Source organism: Takifugu rubripes, chromosome 11 (assembly GCF_901000725.2).
Source record: "Takifugu rubripes chromosome 11, fTakRub1.2, whole genome shotgun sequence".
NCBI lineage: Eukaryota > Metazoa > Chordata > Actinopteri > Tetraodontiformes > Tetraodontidae > Takifugu > Takifugu rubripes.
In genome coordinates this window covers 9396508-9415730 of record NC_042295.1, presented here as the reverse complement: position 1 = coordinate 9415730, position 19223 = coordinate 9396508, and the positions used below count along the sequence as shown (strand labels likewise).

The 19223-nt window shown below is 47.4% G+C and overlaps 4 protein-coding genes across 9 annotated transcripts in view; 1 reads left to right on the top strand and 3 right to left on the bottom strand.

The window, feature by feature from the left end:
* stx1a (syntaxin 1A (brain)) overlaps positions 1-6502 on the bottom strand; it is a 28098-nt gene extending 21596 nt beyond the window's left edge. Inside the window, exon 1 of one of the 4 annotated variants that reach the window (XR_003890050.1) lies at positions 6010-6502. Coding sequence is in view for 2 of the 4 variants with exons in the window: in XM_029843921.1 (XP_029699781.1) it covers positions 6010-6039 (30 nt within the window). In the remaining 2 variants the exon portion in view is untranslated. The remainder of the gene's footprint in view (positions 1-6009) is intronic. The other 3 variants (XR_003890051.1, XM_029843921.1, XM_029843922.1) reach the window with 3 other exon arrangements.
* Positions 6503-7016: 514 nt separating this feature from the next.
* Positions 7017-9867, bottom strand: bud23 (BUD23 rRNA methyltransferase and ribosome maturation factor). The gene is made up of 12 exons (XM_011608352.2): positions 9688-9867; positions 9431-9468; positions 9075-9170; positions 8815-8897; positions 8540-8636; positions 8364-8460; positions 8229-8279; positions 8066-8151; positions 7806-7851; positions 7665-7726; positions 7308-7391; positions 7017-7209 (listed from the first exon to the last, which is right to left on the bottom strand). The coding sequence occupies exons 1-12, from the start codon at positions 9733-9735 to the stop codon at positions 7155-7157; spliced, it is 843 nt and encodes a 280-aa protein (XP_011606654.1). The 5' UTR covers positions 9736-9867; the 3' UTR covers positions 7017-7154.
* Positions 9868-10231: 364 nt separating this feature from the next.
* On the top strand, positions 10232-11893 carry dnajc30b (DnaJ (Hsp40) homolog, subfamily C, member 30b). Its single transcript, XM_011608353.2, has one exon. The coding sequence runs from the start codon at positions 10277-10279 to the stop codon at positions 11315-11317; it is 1041 nt and encodes a 346-aa protein (XP_011606655.2). The 5' UTR covers positions 10232-10276; the 3' UTR covers positions 11318-11893.
* Positions 11894-11972: 79 nt separating this feature from the next.
* sh2b2 (SH2B adaptor protein 2) overlaps positions 11973-19223 on the bottom strand; it is a 12629-nt gene continuing 5378 nt past the window's right edge. Inside the window, exons 2-10 of one of the 3 annotated variants that reach the window (XM_029843912.1) lie at positions 18822-19223; positions 16088-16189; positions 15909-16000; positions 15560-15660; positions 15313-15474; positions 15024-15226; positions 14555-14729; positions 13452-13801; positions 11973-13277 (exon numbers count right to left, since the gene is read on the bottom strand). The exon at positions 18822-19223 is cut by the window's right edge and continues 541 nt beyond it. In XM_029843912.1, coding sequence (XP_029699772.1) covers positions 13470-13801; positions 14555-14729; positions 15024-15226; positions 15313-15474; positions 15560-15660; positions 15909-16000; positions 16088-16189; positions 18822-19223 — 1569 coding nt within the window. In that variant the 3' untranslated portion in view covers positions 11973-13277; positions 13452-13469. Of the gene's footprint in view, positions 13802-14554; positions 14730-15023; positions 15227-15312; positions 15475-15559; positions 15661-15908; positions 16001-16087; positions 16190-18821 lie in introns of all 3 variants that reach the window. The other 2 variants (XM_029843913.1, XM_003968407.3) reach the window with 2 other exon arrangements.

Sequence of the window (19223 nt, the reverse complement as noted above, 5' to 3'; positions counted from 1 at the left end):
TTTCAGGCGTGCGCTGCACTCGAGGCACACGATCAGATCCAGATGCCGCTATTGACACTCTCACCATTGCCATCTGCAGATGCTTATTGTCGAAGGCTCTGATGAAACTTCACAAGAGGGACCGATCCACCAGCACTTACTGCCAGAGAGCCTCACTCAAACTGCACTTGAAACCAGCATCAAGGACCAGACTCAGATCGATCTATCTGATCATTTGATGTCCTTTAATAAGACGGGCAACTCAAACTGGGAGTTCACAGGAAGTGACACAACAAACTGTTCTGCTGTTCTATTTTGCAAAAAAAAACTAAAAAAAAACCCCATCTTCCTGGAGTGTTAATATGTAGAAACTGTAGTTTTAAGAACAGTTTTGGAGGGATAATTAAACTCCTACCTCTAAAATAACAGGAATTAACCATGACATAAGTGTATGTTTACTGGCCGAAGGCACAAAGCAACACCTGCCATTGTTAAAGGTCAAATGCACATTGTTTTAATTACAGCTCCTTGTCCAAAAGACATCCATCCATCACAGTGTCATTCCCATAAATTTAAATGACAAAAGCCAACAGACTTGAATTCAACACATGCATTTTGTTTGCAGCAGTTATCTGGTCAGGCCACGTTGCCGACATTTGTAAAGACGGTGCTTTTAAAAACCAGAGCCAGGTTAACACAAGCGAGTTCAGCATATGCGTGCGGCAGAAGAAGAATGTGGGTGGGAGAGGAGATGAAGCACAGGCACAGCGGCGGCACCACACAGTCCAACAATTTCCGAACAATCCTCTTCAATGTCCTCCCCCTTTTAGACGTCTTCCTTTCTCCCTCTCCCTCCCTGCCTGCCATCTATCACCTCCTTCTCTCACGCTCTCCTTCCTCCAGACTTCAGCTTCGGAGCAGCAGCTGGCCCACACATCACTGCTACCTTCATCTCCGGCTCCCTCCCTCACGCCTTCATCTTTTCTTTTATATCTCTTTTTATTCTTAGTCAGAGGCGTGCGAACATTCATTTAGCCGATAAACGGTTTACTTCCTATCTCTTCCGGTTAATCTCCATTTTCTTTCACCCTTCTGCCTCGCTCACAACTTCGTAACCTTTCGGAGCGTTATCACAGAAGATGTGCCATTAAAATGGATCTGAAGGCATTTATAAATAACCCGGCGACATAATAACCTCTAAATGGGATCCAGAAAAATCAATAAAAATCCATTTCAAGCTATTTAAATGTCTGCCGATTCTCACAGAGGCAACTTATTTCTGCCAAGGAGACGCAGACGAGATGAGTGACCTTTCGTGCACGACAGTGGTTGCTTACTCCCATCTGTGCCGGGGACCCCGTCAATGGCGTGCACGTACGGAAGCGTGGGCTGTCGACGTGCCTTTTGGCATTGCAGGAACGAGAAGAGAAGAGCCTGGATTTGATCGCAGGCAGGGAAAACAGAAGTAATATGTTCTTACACCACAGCGGTCTTCTTAGAGGCCTCAGCCTGCAACTTCCTGACCACGAGGAATTGTGGGGGGGAAGGGGGGGGGGAGAAAGCAACATCTGGAGATACACGGTCAACCATCAAGAGGAGCCAAGATACCTGATGGCACCAAACAAAACTGGACACCAGTGAGTCAGGAAGAACAGAAGGCGACCCTTTTGTAGGAGGTTGTCGTGTGCTGGTCACTCTGTCGCACCTGCTGTCGAATTCTTCTGCACCAAAGCAGCCAATAGTTTTATTTTTTCAAAATCTAGATTTAAAAGATGCTTCCATAACTGCCAGACGCGCAGTTCAAACAGCTCAAAACAGCTGACATAAAGAAATCCTATTCAATTTTGGTGTGTTCCAGCAGCACTGCTCAACATCGGGCCATTGATACTGAAACTACCTGCGGCATTAGCAGCCGGCAGACATCGGACCGCTGTGACCCCGATCTCATTTGCAAAGACAGATATGTTCCTGGTGAAATGCCAGATCAGTCATACTCATTTCGTGGCTCATTAATGCAATTATTCAGCCTCTCTGTGCTGACGAATAATGTGTTTTTGAGGGTGTCGAGTACGCCTCATGCTAAGCAGTGACAACATCGAAAAAGAAAGAGGTAGCTGCAGGTTTACAGTCAACCGGCATTACATATAGGACGAGCCGGTCCTCTACGTCTCAAATGCCCAAAACAGGACCTCGGCATCATTTAAAGATTCTTTGAGAGCTGGACGCCACTCACCTAAATAAGACCGGAGGAGGGACTTATTGTTTTACTGCATCCGGCTACCAGAGGGCAGCAGAGGCTCTGGTGACTTTGAGGTCTTATTAATGTTCTATTAAACCACACTACATAATTAAAACATTTTAACATATCTAAAGGGCTGTGGTTGTATTTCCCTAATAAAGATCCATTTTGTACATGGATAAGCCATTATTTCCTTTTAGAACACTTATCACCAGTCATCCATCTGTAGGATATCAGGAGTCCTGGTACAACACAACGTGTCTGTGTGTATGTGTGTGTTTTAATGTTCGTGATTATTGCTTTAATTTCTCCATCGGCCTGGGAGGTCTCCCAATGTTTGAGCTGAAGATTAGAGCGGCACCAGAAAGACATGAGCTGAATGGGGAGCTTCAGCGTGCAGCCCTTCCTCATTTCTCTCACACACGTGCCGGCGCTGATTGTGGAGGACGAAGGCTTGTTTGTGGCTGTGAGCGCCACCGCCGCCGCCGCCTCCTGATGCTTTCAAAGATCTGAGGCAGAACAAATCAAAGCCTTTGACCTCCACTCTCGTCATATACGTGAGGATCAGGACAAGACACGAGAGGAAATAGACTTAGAAAGGGTGAAAGGGAGGGGTTAGATGTTAGCATTTCCTGGGGGGGGGGGGGGCGGTAATCAAAAGAAACAAAAGAGTCAACGACGCACGGCCCGTGTCAGAGCCCCACATCCATGCCATTAGTTAATGTGTCACTCTAAAGCCAAACACGGAAATACACACACACACTCACACAGCTGTCTGAACATGGCTGCACTGAGCAGACAGGAGGAGAGAAAAGAAGATAAAAAAGAGGACAGGAAGTCTTCGTGATATATCGCTGATCAGGAACGAGCAAAGCACAATAATGGCAGGATCTTATCATTACCGAGAGGATGCGCACAAGGAAAAGGCCGTCATTAAGGAGAGACTGGGGGTGGGGGGGGGGTCAAGATACGGTCATAATAAAGAGCTGAGACACATCAGAAAAGAAGAATCAGGGGACTGACTCATTGAACGGACTCTCAGTGGAGAGTAAATAAAAATCCCTAATAACTTCATCAGCATATTTTCTCCCTGTAGATTTCAGAGCGCGACGAGGGCCGATAAACAAAGCTTATCTGCGCCATCTGTCACTAAAACACTCGGCCAACTGGGAGCGATGGGACCAGGTGAGCGGGACAGGCTGTCTGGCCGCCTCGGTTGCCGAGTCTGTCTGGGGTTTTCTTTTTTGGGAGAGCGGCTAACGCGCTAATGGAGGAGCCGGCGTTGAGGCAGGTGTTGGGCTCATAAAGCACCTTTATGTGCATAAAAGAGACGTTGAAGCCGTCAGAGTTGTGGGCCTCAAGCACATATGAGCGAAATGCAATTTCCTGCCAAAATGACAAACACGCACATGGAAGAGCAAACTCAGTGTGACTCAACAAAAACACACACACAGGAGCTACAGGATACACACAACTCCTCCGTTTTGCCTGCGTTATATTCACAGGTTAACCTTCCAACGAGTACTTTAAGGACTGTCTGATTTATAAGCACTGAAGCAGCTAGAATAAAAGTATATTATACATTTGTTTACACTACAGAAGACAAAGCTCCCAAAATCATATTAAACTGTTAAAAAGGAATCCAATAATGGGCTAAGATGAATGAGCTTATGACATTCATTTCATAAACTGTCCAGTATTTGCAATACTCGTAAAAGTTTAAAGAAAGTTCTAAGAGTTAGTCGTATACTTTTAGAGATGAGATTGAGGTTTGCCGCTTAGCTCTATAAACCATTAAAAGAAACAAGCCCCCAGCTGGGTGTTGTAGTCAACACAGTCTTTGGTATCACTCCACCCAGCTGCTTCTCCCCTTTCACAGGACTACAAACATGGCTGTGGTCACGAGCTTGCGTGTAAACATTAGGGTCTACACCCGGACCGCTGCGAATGAACACCACTGTCATGTCCTTTGATGTGTGTGTGTGTGTGTGTGTGTGTGTGTGTGTGTGTGTGTGTGTGTGTGTGTGTGTGTGTGTGTGTGTGTGTGGACAGTGAGGACTGCAGCGGCCTCTTTGGGACCGGACTTCAAAAGGATGACTCTGAACTCAATCCTCTCTGGAACATCACCATTATTCCCAGAGCAAGACTTCCAGTCTGGTCTCTGGTCTGATGGGATTGCAGCAGAGCTGTTTGGGAACACGTTCCCACAGCGGCGGAACACGATGCTGTTCTGCTGCTTCGGGCACAGAGGAATGTTACACATCTGCCCGTGGCCGTGAGGAAAGAAGATTATGTTGACACTGACAAGATTCCGGAAAGAAAAGCTACTTTTATTCTTTGCTGCTGCGCCTGTGAGTCCCACCGCCAGAGTTCACCTTAAAATACGCCCGGAAGGACACGGAGATCGATCCTGGAGTAACCTCAAAAACCTCCTATTGAGATCAGCTGGCTGCAAATTAAGATCCAATTTGAGCCCCAGCTTTGATTTATAGAAACAAACAACGCTCAAAGCACTCAAGCGTAAGAACTCGAATGACTTTTTTGTAATAATAGATTCCTCCTTCTGTATTCCAGGCAACAGTCCAATAAACTGATCAATAGTCATTAAATAGCCATAAATAACTCATCACTATTAGTCATCATTAATTTGGAGCTTTTATGCAATAATGTGCGGCATCCTTTACAATTATCTGTTGCTAGAAGGGAAAATCCATCCGTTGTCTTTAGATCTGGACCAGAACGCTGGAAATCGGTTCTACTGGAAATGTCCCAGCCGGAATCAGAGACGCGATCAAGAATGAACCAGGACAATAAATCTGTCAGCAATGACCATTCTGATAACCCACCAACAGCCTGACCAGCCAGTCTGGCTCATTTTTCATCTCTCCACCCCTCCCTGTCTTTGTCACACACACACACACACGCACACACACACACACACAATGGCTGGGTCGTTTTTTCCTCGAGGCCAATTGATGGCAAGATCTTTCCTGACATCTGAGGAGCTGTAAATTGTTTGCCTATCTTTTCAGCCTAGCTACCCACTACGGAGCTCTGACAATGGACACTTAACCACGCGCGCGCGCAAACACACACGCACAAGCATCAGTCTCCAGGAAGGATGATTTTCATATATAGTAATTGTTCTGACCCAAAAGGCTGCTCAAACTTGAAGATTTTCTTGCAAATAGGAACAAAATGATCACAGATGTGGACTAAACTCCTAAAACCCACACACCTCGGTATTTAGAAGACACCTGTGCGGCTGGAGGACATTTAACAACTAAACATTGGCTCACTGGGACCAATTTAATATCGGAGTCACGCGCCCATAGATGGCCTAATCGATCAAACCAATCACATGTAGATCTCAACACCTGTCGCCCCGTAACAGGTCTATATCCCTTTAAATTGCTCAAGTACAGACGGTGGCTTTTAAAGTGAATGAAGCAAAAACAAAAATGATTTTTCTTTCTTTCACCTTTCAAACTCTCTTTCAGACGAGACGTGGGACCAGCGCGAGAAAACGCTGAAGACGAGGATTAAAGTGATTTCCCTCGCTGCCAGAGAGAATAAAAGGGTTTTAGCCGGGATTACAGATGTGCGGTCATTAATCAGCGGCAGGATTTGGTGCCGACTGACGCGCACGGAGCGCTGACGCTGACCGCGTCGCTCAGAAACCACAACTGTTGCTCCAGCAGCAAAACTGAGCTCTGCTTTGCTTTTCTGGGGCTTTTGGAGAGCCCGAATCCCTCCGAACAGGTGGCGGCAACAATCAAACACCAACTTACATGTCGAAGTTCTTGCATGCGGTCCTTCATGGCTGCGGAAATCCCTCCTGTTCCCTGCCGTCCTCCTCGTCTCTTGGATGGGAGAGGTGATGATGGAGCGGGGCGGAGGCCGACGCGATGGAGTGAGAGCGAGCGGGGAGAGGATGCGCGCTTATCGGCGGTGAGTGTTTTTTCTCTCCCCCACTCCCCCCTCTTCAGACGCTCGGATGGTGGAACCACTTTTGACGGAGCCGAGTGACGCGCACCAAAGGTGAGGCGAGGCCTTCCGCCGTTAACCCATTACACGCCGACGACTTCCTTCTCAACCAACGGATCTTTTTGGTTTGAAACTGTTCTCCATCGATAGGTCTTATTTTGTTTGAGTCCGGTCAGCTCGACGGGATAACGACTTGTTTTGCCACTATAAAAACACTTTAGAATTTGAGAATCGATCGAGCAGGTTCGGGGATAACGCCCAGGTGGCTCGCAAAGCGCCGTGCAGCGACCCCTTGTGGTCAAATGTGGCATTGAACCAATTTAAGCGTTAACGACCTCAGACTAAAAAGCAAGTATCATCAAATTGCGTCAATTAAACGAATTTTTATATTTGTGTATTCTCATACAAGCCCGCCTGGAGCTTAAATATATTAAATATAAATATATTAATGGCTAAGGTTTTATGCTTAGTTTAGACTTTCTTATAGTCCTGTTTAATTTGGCTATTGAGTCGCCCATTTGAGAACAAAACACACAAAATCTAAACTTTTTAAGACGTTATGGGCTAAAATGGATTGTATTATTTTGCAAGGTTGATTCTGTGTCCTGCATAAACAACAAACTGATCTCTACATATGTGTATTTGTGTAAATGCTGCAGATTATATAATAACCAGCTCCCCCTTATTAATTTCTTAGTTTATTTCTGACAATGCTGGTGATTTAAAATCTAGCTTCTTTGCAGACCAGCCAAATATATGAAGTGAAGGTCACAGTCGACCTTCACTTTAGAAACAAATTGCCACACCCAGATAGTAATGCAACTGTCTTCCACAATGTTTTAATTTAATCTCATTTTTGGGCAGCAAAGAGATGCAAATTAAACTCCAGTTTGAAGTTTCAGGGGTGACCCTGAGCATGTCAATGTGGCTACAGCTGCACGAGTCATAGCTAAAAATGAGGTCTCCTCTGACGTCCAGTATATTTTGTGTCGGGTCGAACGTTCCTGCAGGCCAACAGACAGAGAGCAGGTGTCAGCACATTACGCAACACAGCCAATATTCGAAATGAAATCTTAATATTTCCACACAATCATGTTCGTACCGTCCTTGTCGTCTCCTCCGCTCCTTCTTCTCCAAGATCCAATCTTTACCTTTCTTGGCCGATTTCCCCTTCATGTTTCTGAATCTGGATGTGTAAAATTAAAAATATGGTTTATTAACATGCTTAAAATGGCCGTTGTTAGAGAACTCCAGTTTACGTGTCCGACATTATTAAGGAGGAACAACATGAATTTGTCGAAGGCAGGAAAAGCTGTCCGACAAGATTTCAAGTCAGACAACACGACAACCTCTCGTTTCCTGTTGGTCGTCTGGCGTCATTAAGGCAGGTATGCCTCAACCTGCATCAATCAAGGCCCAGACCAAATGAACAGCGACAAAAGCATCAAACTATTGTTACCTTTGTCCTGAAAACTGGACTTGGTTTTGAACTGTTCTGTCTGACGTTTCGGATCCTAACCCCTGAAATTTGAAAAGAAATTCAAGAAATTATCAAATGGGAAAAAGGAGAATCCAGTGAAATCTGGTGTTTGCTTCTTACTTTAGGAAGGACTCCTGTTACTCCAGCAAACAGACACAAGAAGAACCTAAAAGAAACAATCAGGGCGTGTGAACATCCATTTCAAGGTGCGATGATTTATCACAGCTACCGCGACACTTGAGTCGATATGAATGTCATCTTGTTCTAATTAGGCAGCTTTCAGCCACACTGGTGCCGATTTCACAGTCAATTAGGATGCAATCAATTGCAGTTATGTACAGATAAAGGTGGGATGGTAAAAGCTTCCAGTGGCCACTGACTTTTTCGCCTTACTGCTGTTGGGGTAATCTACCACCATGCCTCCGCTGAAGCCCGCTTTCATGGCCTGTGTTGTGATCAGCTCCAACTTGAGAGGGGAGGAAAAGTGACTGTAAGTAAAAGAATATTAATTAAAATGTGCTTTTATTATCGCAGGTGTGTCACCTGTTCTGAGTTCTCTGGATAGAGCTGAAAAACAGCACGTGAGCCTCTTGACTGAAAGACAAAAAAAAAGAAGTTGCTGTATTATTTAATAACACATATTGATGTTTGTGGTCTAGCAGAGTAAAATGTGATCACCAGAGATGAATACAGAGTACTGAAGAATCTGTAGAGTCTCTTTGGAGGACTGTGTGTCCTCTTGTCAGCATTACAGAGCCACTGCAGGGCAGAAATACTGCAGGAGGTGAAAGAAATCTTGAGTTAAAATGAGGTAGAATGGAACAAAAAAACAAAAGAGGGACTATGTTCTTCACCTGACGCAGCCGTCAAAAGTACCAGGTCGAAAAGGAACACCTTGTCCCATGTCCCCCAATAAAAGGCCCCCCTCTACCTCTCTGTCCAATGCAACATCTGACACAGAACAATAGTTAAACAAGGGGAAGATATTTCATTTAATTTCATGTTAAACAATGCCTGATTTTACAAAAGAAAAACCAAACCAAACAAAAACAAACCCACTTATTCCCCCACGGTTCATTTTTGCTCAGTTATTGGGGAAAAAAAAGCAACATTTAATTGTCAAACTAACCCAGCATTGCGGTGCTTATGTCCATCCCGACCCAGTAATGTCCCTCCTCTGACAGGTAGTCTCCACTGAGACCAGACCCACAGCTGACGGAGCACAATAAAATAGTGTATACAGTATACTGAAATGACTTGGATGATAAAACAATACAGAATCCTGTTTATACAATTCAAAATCAAACCATTGTATTTGATTAAAGTAGAGCTGCCAATATTGGTGAGAGGAGGTTCAGAATGTGTTGTTACATTTAGAAATACACTCACCCAACGTCTAACAGGTAGCATGACTGCCCCTCTGGCAGGTTTAACAGCTCTACAGCTCTCTCTGACATCTGGGTCTGAATCTCAATCATTCGAGAGCTGAGATATATCACGAAGCACAGAAATTTGAATTATTGCAAAGACACACACGGACACAAACTCAGATTAAACTGAATATTGAATTGAAAGCAAATTAGAGCCACATTATTCCAAATAACTAAAGAGCTAAACATTAGGAGCTTGCACAAAGCAGCTGGTAGTAGATCTAAAAGGAACAAAGATCCAAATAACTATGCAGAAAAAGATTTCATTGTCATAACATTCAACACTGAAACTGACTTTATAAGAAAATAACTCACTTCTGAGAATATTTCTTAGCCTCCTGTTCATTGTAGAACTGTGGAGACGAGAACATATATGATCAAATAAAGCAAACACAACAAAATTGCTTGCCACCATCAGGTTGAAGTTGATTAATTTGACTGTAAATACTTCAGAAACACCGGTGGCATATCTCGAAAAATGGGTTTAAAGGCCATTTTACACCGAAAAAACATACAACATTAGCTTTAGCGTCGGTTAGCAGATTCAACTTTTAACAAGCTTAGGTACTGACCACTTCTGGAGGAGCTGAGTGTTCAGGACGTCGACAACTAGAAGCCATATTTGTTTTATCTACACATTTATCCGGTAAGAAATCTATAATATATCTGCAAATTCAGTTTAACAACAGAGGTCCCACATGTGAAGCGAAGACGTCACAAACAAGCGACGCAGAACGACTTCTTCGTTCCATTTAATAAAAGTAGGTTTATATACGCCATAATACCGCCATCTACTGTAAAACAATAAACTACATTTGGTGCAACATTTTGCCACCATCTACAGACCTAAAAACGCTTGCATAATACGAAACAGTCTGTAAAAACACGATATAATTTTACTCATATTTGGGTACAATTGTCATTTTCCAATGATATTGATTTTATTTTTTTTATTTTAACAGGCAAAAGAAACCTATTATAAAATTTTAAAAAAATCAAAGCATCGAATTGTGTTATTGTATTAATCTTATTTCGATCCAAATGACCGAGAACTACATTTTCTTTCCGTAAACATCGACTCTTATTGGCACCTTTTCGTGTGACGTTGCCGGATGCGGCGTGTTGTCTTCCGGTGTTGTCATCCCTAACCCCGACCCATTCATGGTAGAAATGGCAGAGGTCGGACACCGGCTGCTGAGTGGAGCATACCGATTCACCGCTGTCAGAAACAGCCATGCTTTACCGGCGTGCAGCGGCGACAGCCCCGGTTCTTCCGACCTTCGGGTAAGAGAGGAAACAACCCCGGAAAGACGTGAATCTCTGTCGGTGACTGACAGAAGAGCAACACAGATCAAAACAACGACACGTTGGAGAGACAGAACTCAAAGTGAACACTGGCTGGCGGGTTTGTGTTGTGTCGTGCACGAATCAGCAGGACAACAGCTTCTCCTCCACCAGCAGCTGCTTGCTAGGAGGAAGACATTGTGGTCCAGAAGGGCAGTGTCAGTCAACCTTGACGCCTTCAGGTACCCTCACCAGGACAGACTCTTCAGCACGGTTATATTTCTTCTGACAGATCAGGGGTCACATATACTGAGAAGGCACCGTGCATTGTTTGCACCTTGTAGAAGCTACAGTGGAAAGAATAATGATGCTGGTCCGCTGTACAGAAGCAGGACATCCTATTACGACATCCTCAGAGTGTCCCCCGGGGCCACACAGTCCCAGATCAAAACTGCTTACTACAAACAGTCCTTCATTTACCATCCTGACAAAAACCCCGGCAACAAGGCCGCCGTGCAGCGCTTCTCTGAGGTCAGCGAAGCCTACGCGGTGCTGGGCAACGTCACCCTGAGGAGGAAGTATGACCGTGGGATTCTGGGCCCGTCAGACCTCCAGAGCCCTGGGAGGCCCTTCTCCAAGGAGTCCACGGTCGGATCACCAGGCTTCAAACAGCAGCACAGAGCGCAGCAGTTCTCCCAGACCAGGGGGAAGGTCCACTTTGACTTTGACGCGTTCTATCAGGCTCACTACGGAGAACAGCTGCAGCGGGAGAAGGCCCTGAGAGCCAGGAGGAAGCAGATGCAGGAGCAGCAGGACAAGGCCCGCCTGAGTTGGAAGAAGGACAAAATGATGGAGATTGCGGCTGCCTTGTTGTTAACCACGGCTGGCCTCCTTTTTGTCAGTGTCAGTAAGCCCTGAAGTAGACTGAAAGGGAAGGTCTGAAAGGGAAGGTCTGGAGCTGTTGCCCAGACTGACGCAAGTGTTGCACTTTCATGACGATTTTTGGTCACAGAAATCGATAGAACAGTTTAAACTGTTTCCTTTAAAAATTACAAACAGGTTAAACACGTTGAAGACTGTAAAGCACTCATCATTTAACACTGTTTCGGTTACGTCGGAATCATCCAACAACTCTCAAAAAAGTCCGTTGTGAAGCACCTGCATAAAGACTCTCAAAGCTGCTATTTTATTTTGCTATTTAGCTGCGTGAAGCCCAAAACAACGCACAGCTTATCCTCTCTTTTAGCACGGAAATCAAAACATGACATATTTTAAATGTCTGTAAATTTGTATCTATTGTACAAATGAGATGGTTTATGTAAATGATATATGGAAAGCTCAGCCTGGCTGACCTCTAAAAACGATCTGAAAACAGATCTAATAATAAAAACAATGAATGTTGCGGTACCTTCATCTCTGCACCTAAATATGGGACACAGATGAATTGTTTTAATAAACGGCACAAGATTCTCTCATTTGGGAATCTGTGTGAAATATCGTGTTATTGGTCAACCGGCCTTAATTCTTCACCTCCTCCTCCACAAAAGTGATACTGAAAACAGGAAACACGACGATTTGTTCACATTTTATTCACAGAAATATAAAGTAGTATGTCAAGAACATCACTTTGTACAAAATTGCACAGACTCTTCCAAACTCAGCCAGACAAGGGAACCATCCAGCTGTGATAAGAAAATAACCGGGAGGCGCGAGCGCTCTGTGATATGTGAGACGGGGCTCTCGAAATGGAGAAAGACATTAATAAGTCTCCATAGGAAAAGTGTATTTTACAGTGACCGAGGAATAAGTATGCTTCAAAAATAGGATTCAAATTGGCACGTGAACAGTAACGCCCGCTCTCTCAACTCAAGATTCGCTCTTTTTTAAACTTCCTGACCCTCCTTGATCAAAAAAGTCTAGCTGAACTGAACGGTTGCCTGTCCTGGAAAGGTGTCTGTTTAATGGTTTGGGAGATCCAAACCTTTAGGGGAGGGAAACACCAGGCTACCATTAGCAGCAATGAAAATGGGAACATCTCACTCCTCAAGTACCAAAACACACCCTCAGCAACCGAGCGCTGCATTGTGGGTCCTCATGACGGGGAGGGGGGTTAACAGGTGGTCAGAATCAGCCTGGGAGCTTCCTTTAGCTTCGTACAGGTGACGCCGGCATTTGTGAGCAACGCACGGCTGCTTCCCTGAGCTGTTTTTAGTCGGGCTAAAGTGGGATTTTCTGCCTGTCTCGCCTCCTCTGGCAGTTTTGGAGATGTGGCAGGAATATGATGGCTCCTCGGAGTCACGTAAATTGTATCTTAGCAAATATTTTACAAAATTTAGCTTCTATTGGATTGGCTCACCAAAAAAAAGCACAAACTCGTTACCCTGCATGACTGAAAGCAGCAGTACTTTGTTCTCTTAGTTCAAGCCCCCGGCCAAACGGAGGGTGCAGCATCGTAAAGCCGTTGTTTCATCCTGTAACCATACATGAACAGCATATCTAATCTAGGCCATTACAGAACCAGCTCCGTTAACAACGTTGCTTTTATAGAAACACGGAGGCTGGACACAAACCCATAGAAATAATCTGCTACGGCAGCAAAAGCTTCAGCCGTGGTGCTATTGGAAACACAACGTGTGCGTCCCTCGCCGTGAAATTGACACCGCAACACCTTCAGTGCACTGACGCCCCCGTCCCAGCGCTCCGCTTGTGTCCCGGGAGGTGTCGGGCACTGAGAACCTTTGGGCTGCACACCTAACGCGTGCTAATGCCGCTGTGGTAGCTGTACAGATGTTGGCGCTGTGGGGGACGGCGAGGGAGTCCTGGACAAAGTGGAAGTGGGTCTCTGGGGGTTGTCTCCAGGGTCTGCTCACGGGGATCTCTGGGACCAAAGGATCAAAGGATCAAAGGAGGAAGAGGCCAGAGAACAGGAATCGAAGCCGAATGACCCAAATGGATACAACAATTTTAACAGTACCGATCTCCCACGTGATTGGCCTTGACCTGATCTTAAAAAAAACAAACATGTGATCAAGTTTTCCCCATAAAAACACACCGCCGAACACCGGGTCCCTCAGTAGAAGGAGTACTGGTTCTCCACGGCGCGGGCCCTCCGAGTCCCATCGGCGTCGTGATAGTCCTCCGACGTTCCACTGGTGGCCTCCAGCAGGCGCTCCGAGCTGTTGCTCCGGCTCTGTAACCCCCCTCCTCCCCCACCCGTACCTGGGTCACTGCGGGACAGCGAGGGAAGGGCGGTGGGTGAGGACGAGGTGCTGGAGGAGTGCTGGGCGTCTGGAGGGGGCGCCGCACTCGCCGCCGCACCCTGAGGGTGGAGGGCTGGCGGGGCCGCCTCCGTCCGGCAGCCCGCGTCCCTGGTTTGGGTGAGGACCGGCGACATGGCCGCATCTGCGGGGTGGGGGGGGGGGGGATTATGAAATTAATCATTTGAGCGCGGGATTAGGAGATCGAGGATTCTGCGCCGTCGGGGGCAGAAAGCGGGTTGCAAAAGGCTCATTCACAGGGCGGCGAGTAAACGCAGGCGTTGTGAGCCTCTTTTATCGCCCTTTCTTCAGCGCTGGTGCCTCAGGCGCCACGGCGCTCGTATCAGTGAGGCCTTTTACACCCCGGATCAAACCCTCGTTCTATGCAGGAGTGTGTGTGGGAGCGAGGGCAGGAGAGTGTGTGTGGGTCCTGCCTTTAAAGGAAACAGAGGGCCTCTTTGTGAACCAACAGGGCGGTCTGGAGCCTCGAGTCGCGGCCTGCATACAAAACCGCCGCAGTATAATCGCCCCCTCACTCTACCGTACAGGAGGGCATTCATCCCACGCCAGGGGAGCGGAGGGCGGGGCTGGTGCGATGATGAGGAGGAAGGTGGGTGAGTTTCAACTCTCTTAGTGTTTAACGGTTCGGACCGAACGAATTACTGATTTAATCGTACCGCACATGGCTGCTCATTCTTAGGCCGATTTACACCGAATTGAATAAAGACGTTTAAAAAAATGGACTCCTGGATCCACATGAGAGGTTTAAATTTGAATCCAGGACCTTTTTAAAAGGTTTGACAGGGTTTTAGAATGTTTCAACATTAAATTGCGCAATCAAAAGAGACAGAAAACACGTCTGAACCTTAGAAAGGTGTTGAGGTGCGCGTGTTTGTACCTGCGGCGGCGCTGCGCTGCACCTGTACGTAGGAGCGCAGCGTGATGTCAGCGGAGCCTCCAGACTCCAGGGGGATCGGGTGAGCGTGGAAGTGCCTCAACATGTCCGACACGGTGTGAAACCACAGGTGGTGGACGTGGCACTGCCCGTTCTCGTTCACTGATAATCGTAAATGCTGCGGGGGGGGAGACAGAGGGCAAGGGTCAGGGTGGGGCGAGAAGGAAGACACCTGAAACTGACGGGACAGTTCGGGGGGGGCCGAGGGACATGACGGCAAAGACTGGAACCAGAGGAAATGGCGGGGGCGGAGTTTTCCTCAACACTGGCAGGACGTGATGTGCAGGAATAATGTTGTGTAATCATTTCCAGGACGTGAAGAACTGCTGTCCAACACGTGTGTGTGTGTGTGTGTGTGTGTGTGTGTGTGTGTGTGTTATTATGCTCAACATTCTCCTCTTGAACGTCTCACCTTGGCTTTGCCTTGAAAGTTGAAGGTCAGCACGTATTCCCCAGGTCTGGTCTCACTTTGACGGATCACAAAGAGCCCGTGGCTCCTGGCCCCGCCCGCGAGCACCAGCTGAGCCGCACGCACACGTGACAGTGTCCCGTGGAACCATGGGTAACCCGCCAGGCTGGCATCGCCCTCGGACTCCTTCGCCCCTTCGCCGCCACCTGAGTCAAAACAAGATCGTATCGGTGATCTCTGGCTGTTCTGGCACGTTCAGGCGTCTGTGGAGGGAATCAAATGTTGGCGTCACCTGCGGAGGAGGCGGAGCTTTGCGCCTCGGGGGACTGGAGGAAGCGCTCTAAAGGCATGTGGGATGGGTGCTGGGTGAACGGAGGTTCCCTGCAGCGGACCGAGGGGGTGCTGTAATGCTCCGCCGCGGTCGGACACGGCCTCTCCGGGGCGCGGTACGCACCTAAACATGTGGGATTTTCTATCTTTAAATGTTTTGAATTTCTCCCAAAATATTCGCCAGAGCGGAGCGGCGCGTTTCCTCTCACCCTCGGACAGCAGCTCGCAGCTGCACGGCGCCACCACGGAGCAGTCTTTGGAGGCCTGGCCGTGAGGACACGACGCCAGCTCGATGTCGTCCCCGCTGTCGCTGTACACAAGGCGGCAGGTCAGGACAGTCACAGGAACACACACACACATACACACACACACACACACACATGTCCAACAAACACAAAGACTAATAATCTTTCTGTTTATGTCCTGAGCCGCGTGCACACATCCGCTAACATGCGCAGGCGATGTGAGCAAGTACATTCATACATGTCTAATGCCCCCCCCCCATCCCTTCTACCCCTCCATCGTCAGGCAGTGGCAAACATTTATCTGGCAGCTCACCCCGGGTCTATGCAGTCCTGGATGTCGGCAACCCAGGAGTTCTTCTGCAGCGAGTCGATGGTTTCCAGGATGTACTCGCCCCCGTTCTCCACCTGCAGGAGCAGCCGAGCACTCAGAATGCGCACTGAGGTCTGCACAAAGCACCGTGTGGAGGCACGGAGCCGGCGTCGGTTTCCTACCTTGAGCACAAACGTGTTGTCCTTGTCGGGCATCTCCAGCGGCATGGTGGTCCGAACCTCCACAATGGCTGACAGAGGGATGCTCACTTTGGCCTTTGAGGACTGAAGCGATAAAATCACAACTGCTTGGTACATTTGCGTATCCTGGTCCAGTAAACACCTCTGCATCAACATCAGCACCATTTTTATCCTATTTACTTAAAAATATAGGGACAGTAGCAGTGCAATCCAGCAAAAAAAAATAAATTTGGAACGCTCTGCGCCTGGAATTTCAAGAAAAACTTGTTTATTCCTCCTAAAATGCGAGTAATTTTGTTTTTATTTAAATGAATGCCCGGGTTGAATTAAGACGTTAAAACATGAAAGCGTCATAATTTTCTTTCCTGCTGCCTGGGTGGTTCTCACCGGCACCGACCCAACAGACACCACATGCTGCACGAGCGGCGAAACGTGCAATTAAGCCTTTCATTATGTCCTTAAAGTGGCAGCTGAACTGCACTTAGCTTTAAATTAGCGGTATATGTTGACGGTAAACAGGGCCGCTCCCACCCGCCGCCTTTACTGTGACATACACCCATCTCAACATGCTCATTATGCGTTATTCAACGGTTCCCGAGCAACCAGGAACACCTTATATCAACTGCAAGGCAAACACTGAAAATAAAAAAAGCGTTTAATCTTTTATTCATTCCTCTGCTGATATTCCAGCTGCAAACATGAAACGGAGATGTGACAAGACTGTGAACACAGAGACGTCCTGGGCTTTTATTCACCCTCTGCTAATCTTGACAGATCCTGCGAGCGTGTTGCGGGAGTGTTTCACGTGTGTGTGTAGGTGTGCGGGTGGATGCGTCTGGGCGACGCAGGCTGACTGATGGTCTGGCGGAGGCTTATCAGCTGATCTGTCTGGAGCAACACTCCTCTCATCTTTATCTGCCTGTGCAGCTGGCAGCCATCCACACCCACAATTCCTTTCTCTGGATCAGATGTCAAGCATCAGCTTCCTGTAGTCGACTATTTGACCACTTCCTGTATTTGTACGTTTCCTGTACCCCAGCACGGCTGCCGACTGCTGGGATCAGTTTCGTTTCTGCCTCTTCCAGGGCAGTCCTCAACACCAGCCCTTCGTTTCCTAGCCGCCGCTGCAGAGACACGGGCTGCAAATCATGTTAGCATCAAAGATGCAGGCGCCAGAATCAGGGCTTCACTGCTTTTAAGGTAGATATGAGGAAACGGCGACATTGCCGGCTATCTTTGTCCTTGTGGAAACATGAGATCAAACAGATCCGAAACTGAATCCTCATTTTAAATTCCCGCTTCACAGCCAGCAAGAGTTTGCAGAGCAGAGATAATTATTCTAAGTATTTGCTCTGATAATCACTCATTATCTTTAACCAGCCTTTGAGCAGCTCTATTAGGACCAGCCGCTGTGTCCTAGCTGTTAGCCGTTAGCATGCCTCCTCTGCCCCATCCAGCAGCAGACCAGAACAATGCTCCGAACACGGTCTGGCGCCAAAAGCCGCCAGATGTTTTTATGAATTTGTCAACATCCCATCAGCACTGTGGTGGTAAAATGTACAAAAAAACAGAGTCCGGGTTAGGGTTGTTTAATTAACCTCCGCAGCTGACGACCATCTGCCGTGTTGGGGATGTTCATCAGAAAGGCCGAGACATGAAGCTGAGCGCTATTATTAGAATTCACTTTATTTATTTTCCATGTGGCTTTTTAACGACTCAACGTCGGGTTCCTATTCTGATTCTCTTTATTTTCCCAGCCATTTGTCAAAGAACAAGAGGCGGTCGATGTTTATTTCTTTGCAGATGAAAGGGAATCTTTGCAATCTGCAGCAGCTTAGAGAAATCAATGCAACAGCTTCCTCTTTGGCTCCGGCCGTCTCTCCCAGTGCCTCCACAGCTCCCGTCCCTGCCTCCCACCTGTCCTTGCCCCCGTCGTCCTCACCCCCGCATTCCCACCAGCCGAGATGAAAGGACAGTGGCAGATTTACACACGCTCAGCTGCAGAGCCTCGCAGCCTTCTTAAGGTCAGAGGCAGCGACCCGCAAGCCTCGCACTGGAGCGTGCGTGTGCGCGTGCACGTGCGCGCGTACGCGGCTGTGTTTTTCAGCTTCACACAGGAGCTGAAGTTCTAACTGGGTCACTAAAGGGCCCCAATGGAAGATTAATGCTGTGAATTATTGAGGCATTCGTTTCTGGTTGTTTTTTTTTAGTTTTAAAATCAATTGATCTCCTAATCTGCTTTGAAAAACTCTAACGGCCTTTCAAACAGTTGCACAAGTGCCTTTCTCACATCTGGGTATGTTTTTGATATTTGGCTGTTGTGATGTGTGTGTGTGTGTGTGTGGGGGGGGGGGCATGAAAGAGTGTCATGTTTCATGCAGTGTGCTGGAAACTTCATAAAAAATCATCCATAAATAAAATGAATCTATTTACTCTGTGTGTGTGCGTGTGTGTGTGTGTGTTTGTACTTCCTACTTCCTGAGTACCAAAATACTCATTCTCCTAGCAAAGTGAGGACATTTTTGATAAGACAGGACATTTTGGCTGGACCTCAGTAATCTGATTGACGGTTTTAAAGATGATGGGTTTAGGTTACAGTTACAGTCGGGGTAAGGGTGCGGGGGTTATTTGGGATGTTGGGGTTTAGGAGCTGGGGAATGCATTATGTCTACAAAAGTCCTCACAAAGATAGATGTGTGTGTGTGTGTGTGTGTACCTTGGGTGGAACGAAGAACTCCAGCAGGAACCTCTCTCCGCCTTCATCCTTCTTCGTCTTCCTCAGCAGCAGCCGACACTTCTGCCACTGTGCAGCCCCCATACAGTTTGTGTCGTCTGCCACCATGTATCTTAGTGCCCCCTCCCTCTGGATTTCCAGCATCTCCGCCTTGTGGCTCTGGCAACTCCTCGGAAGCCGAAGTTTTTGGGACCACTTTTCTCCCCCCACAGCATCTCCTACGCCGGCCGCTCCTCCTCCCCCCCCGTTGGTCTTCCTGGCTCCAGAGGGGCCGTCGGGCTCGGGGGAGGCCCGTCGATGCCACATCTCCTTCACCCCGTCCACCACACACAGGCTCATGTTCCGCAGGGAGAAGCCCTTCTTGAAACGAGCCTTCGGGTGACT

What these genes read in the sequence shown, in the direction of transcription:
- dnajc30b (XM_011608353.2), top strand. Translation starts at nt 10,277, where the DNA reads ATGGTAGAAATGGCAGAGGTCGGACACCGGCTGCTGAGTGGAGCATAC.
- bud23 (XM_011608352.2), bottom strand. Translation starts at nt 9,735, where the DNA reads ATGGCTTCTAGTTGTCGACGTCCTGAACACTCAGCTCCTCCAGAAGTG. An exon ending in AACAGCAGTAAGGCGAAAAA is followed by an intron (nt 7,852 to 8,065) that starts GTCAGTGGCCAC and finishes TGTTTCTTTTAG; the next exon opens with GTTCTTCTTGTGTCTGTTTG. An exon ending in TAACAGGAGTCCTTCCTAAA is followed by an intron (nt 7,727 to 7,805) that starts GTAAGAAGCAAA and finishes TTCAAATTTCAG; the next exon opens with GGGTTAGGATCCGAAACGTC.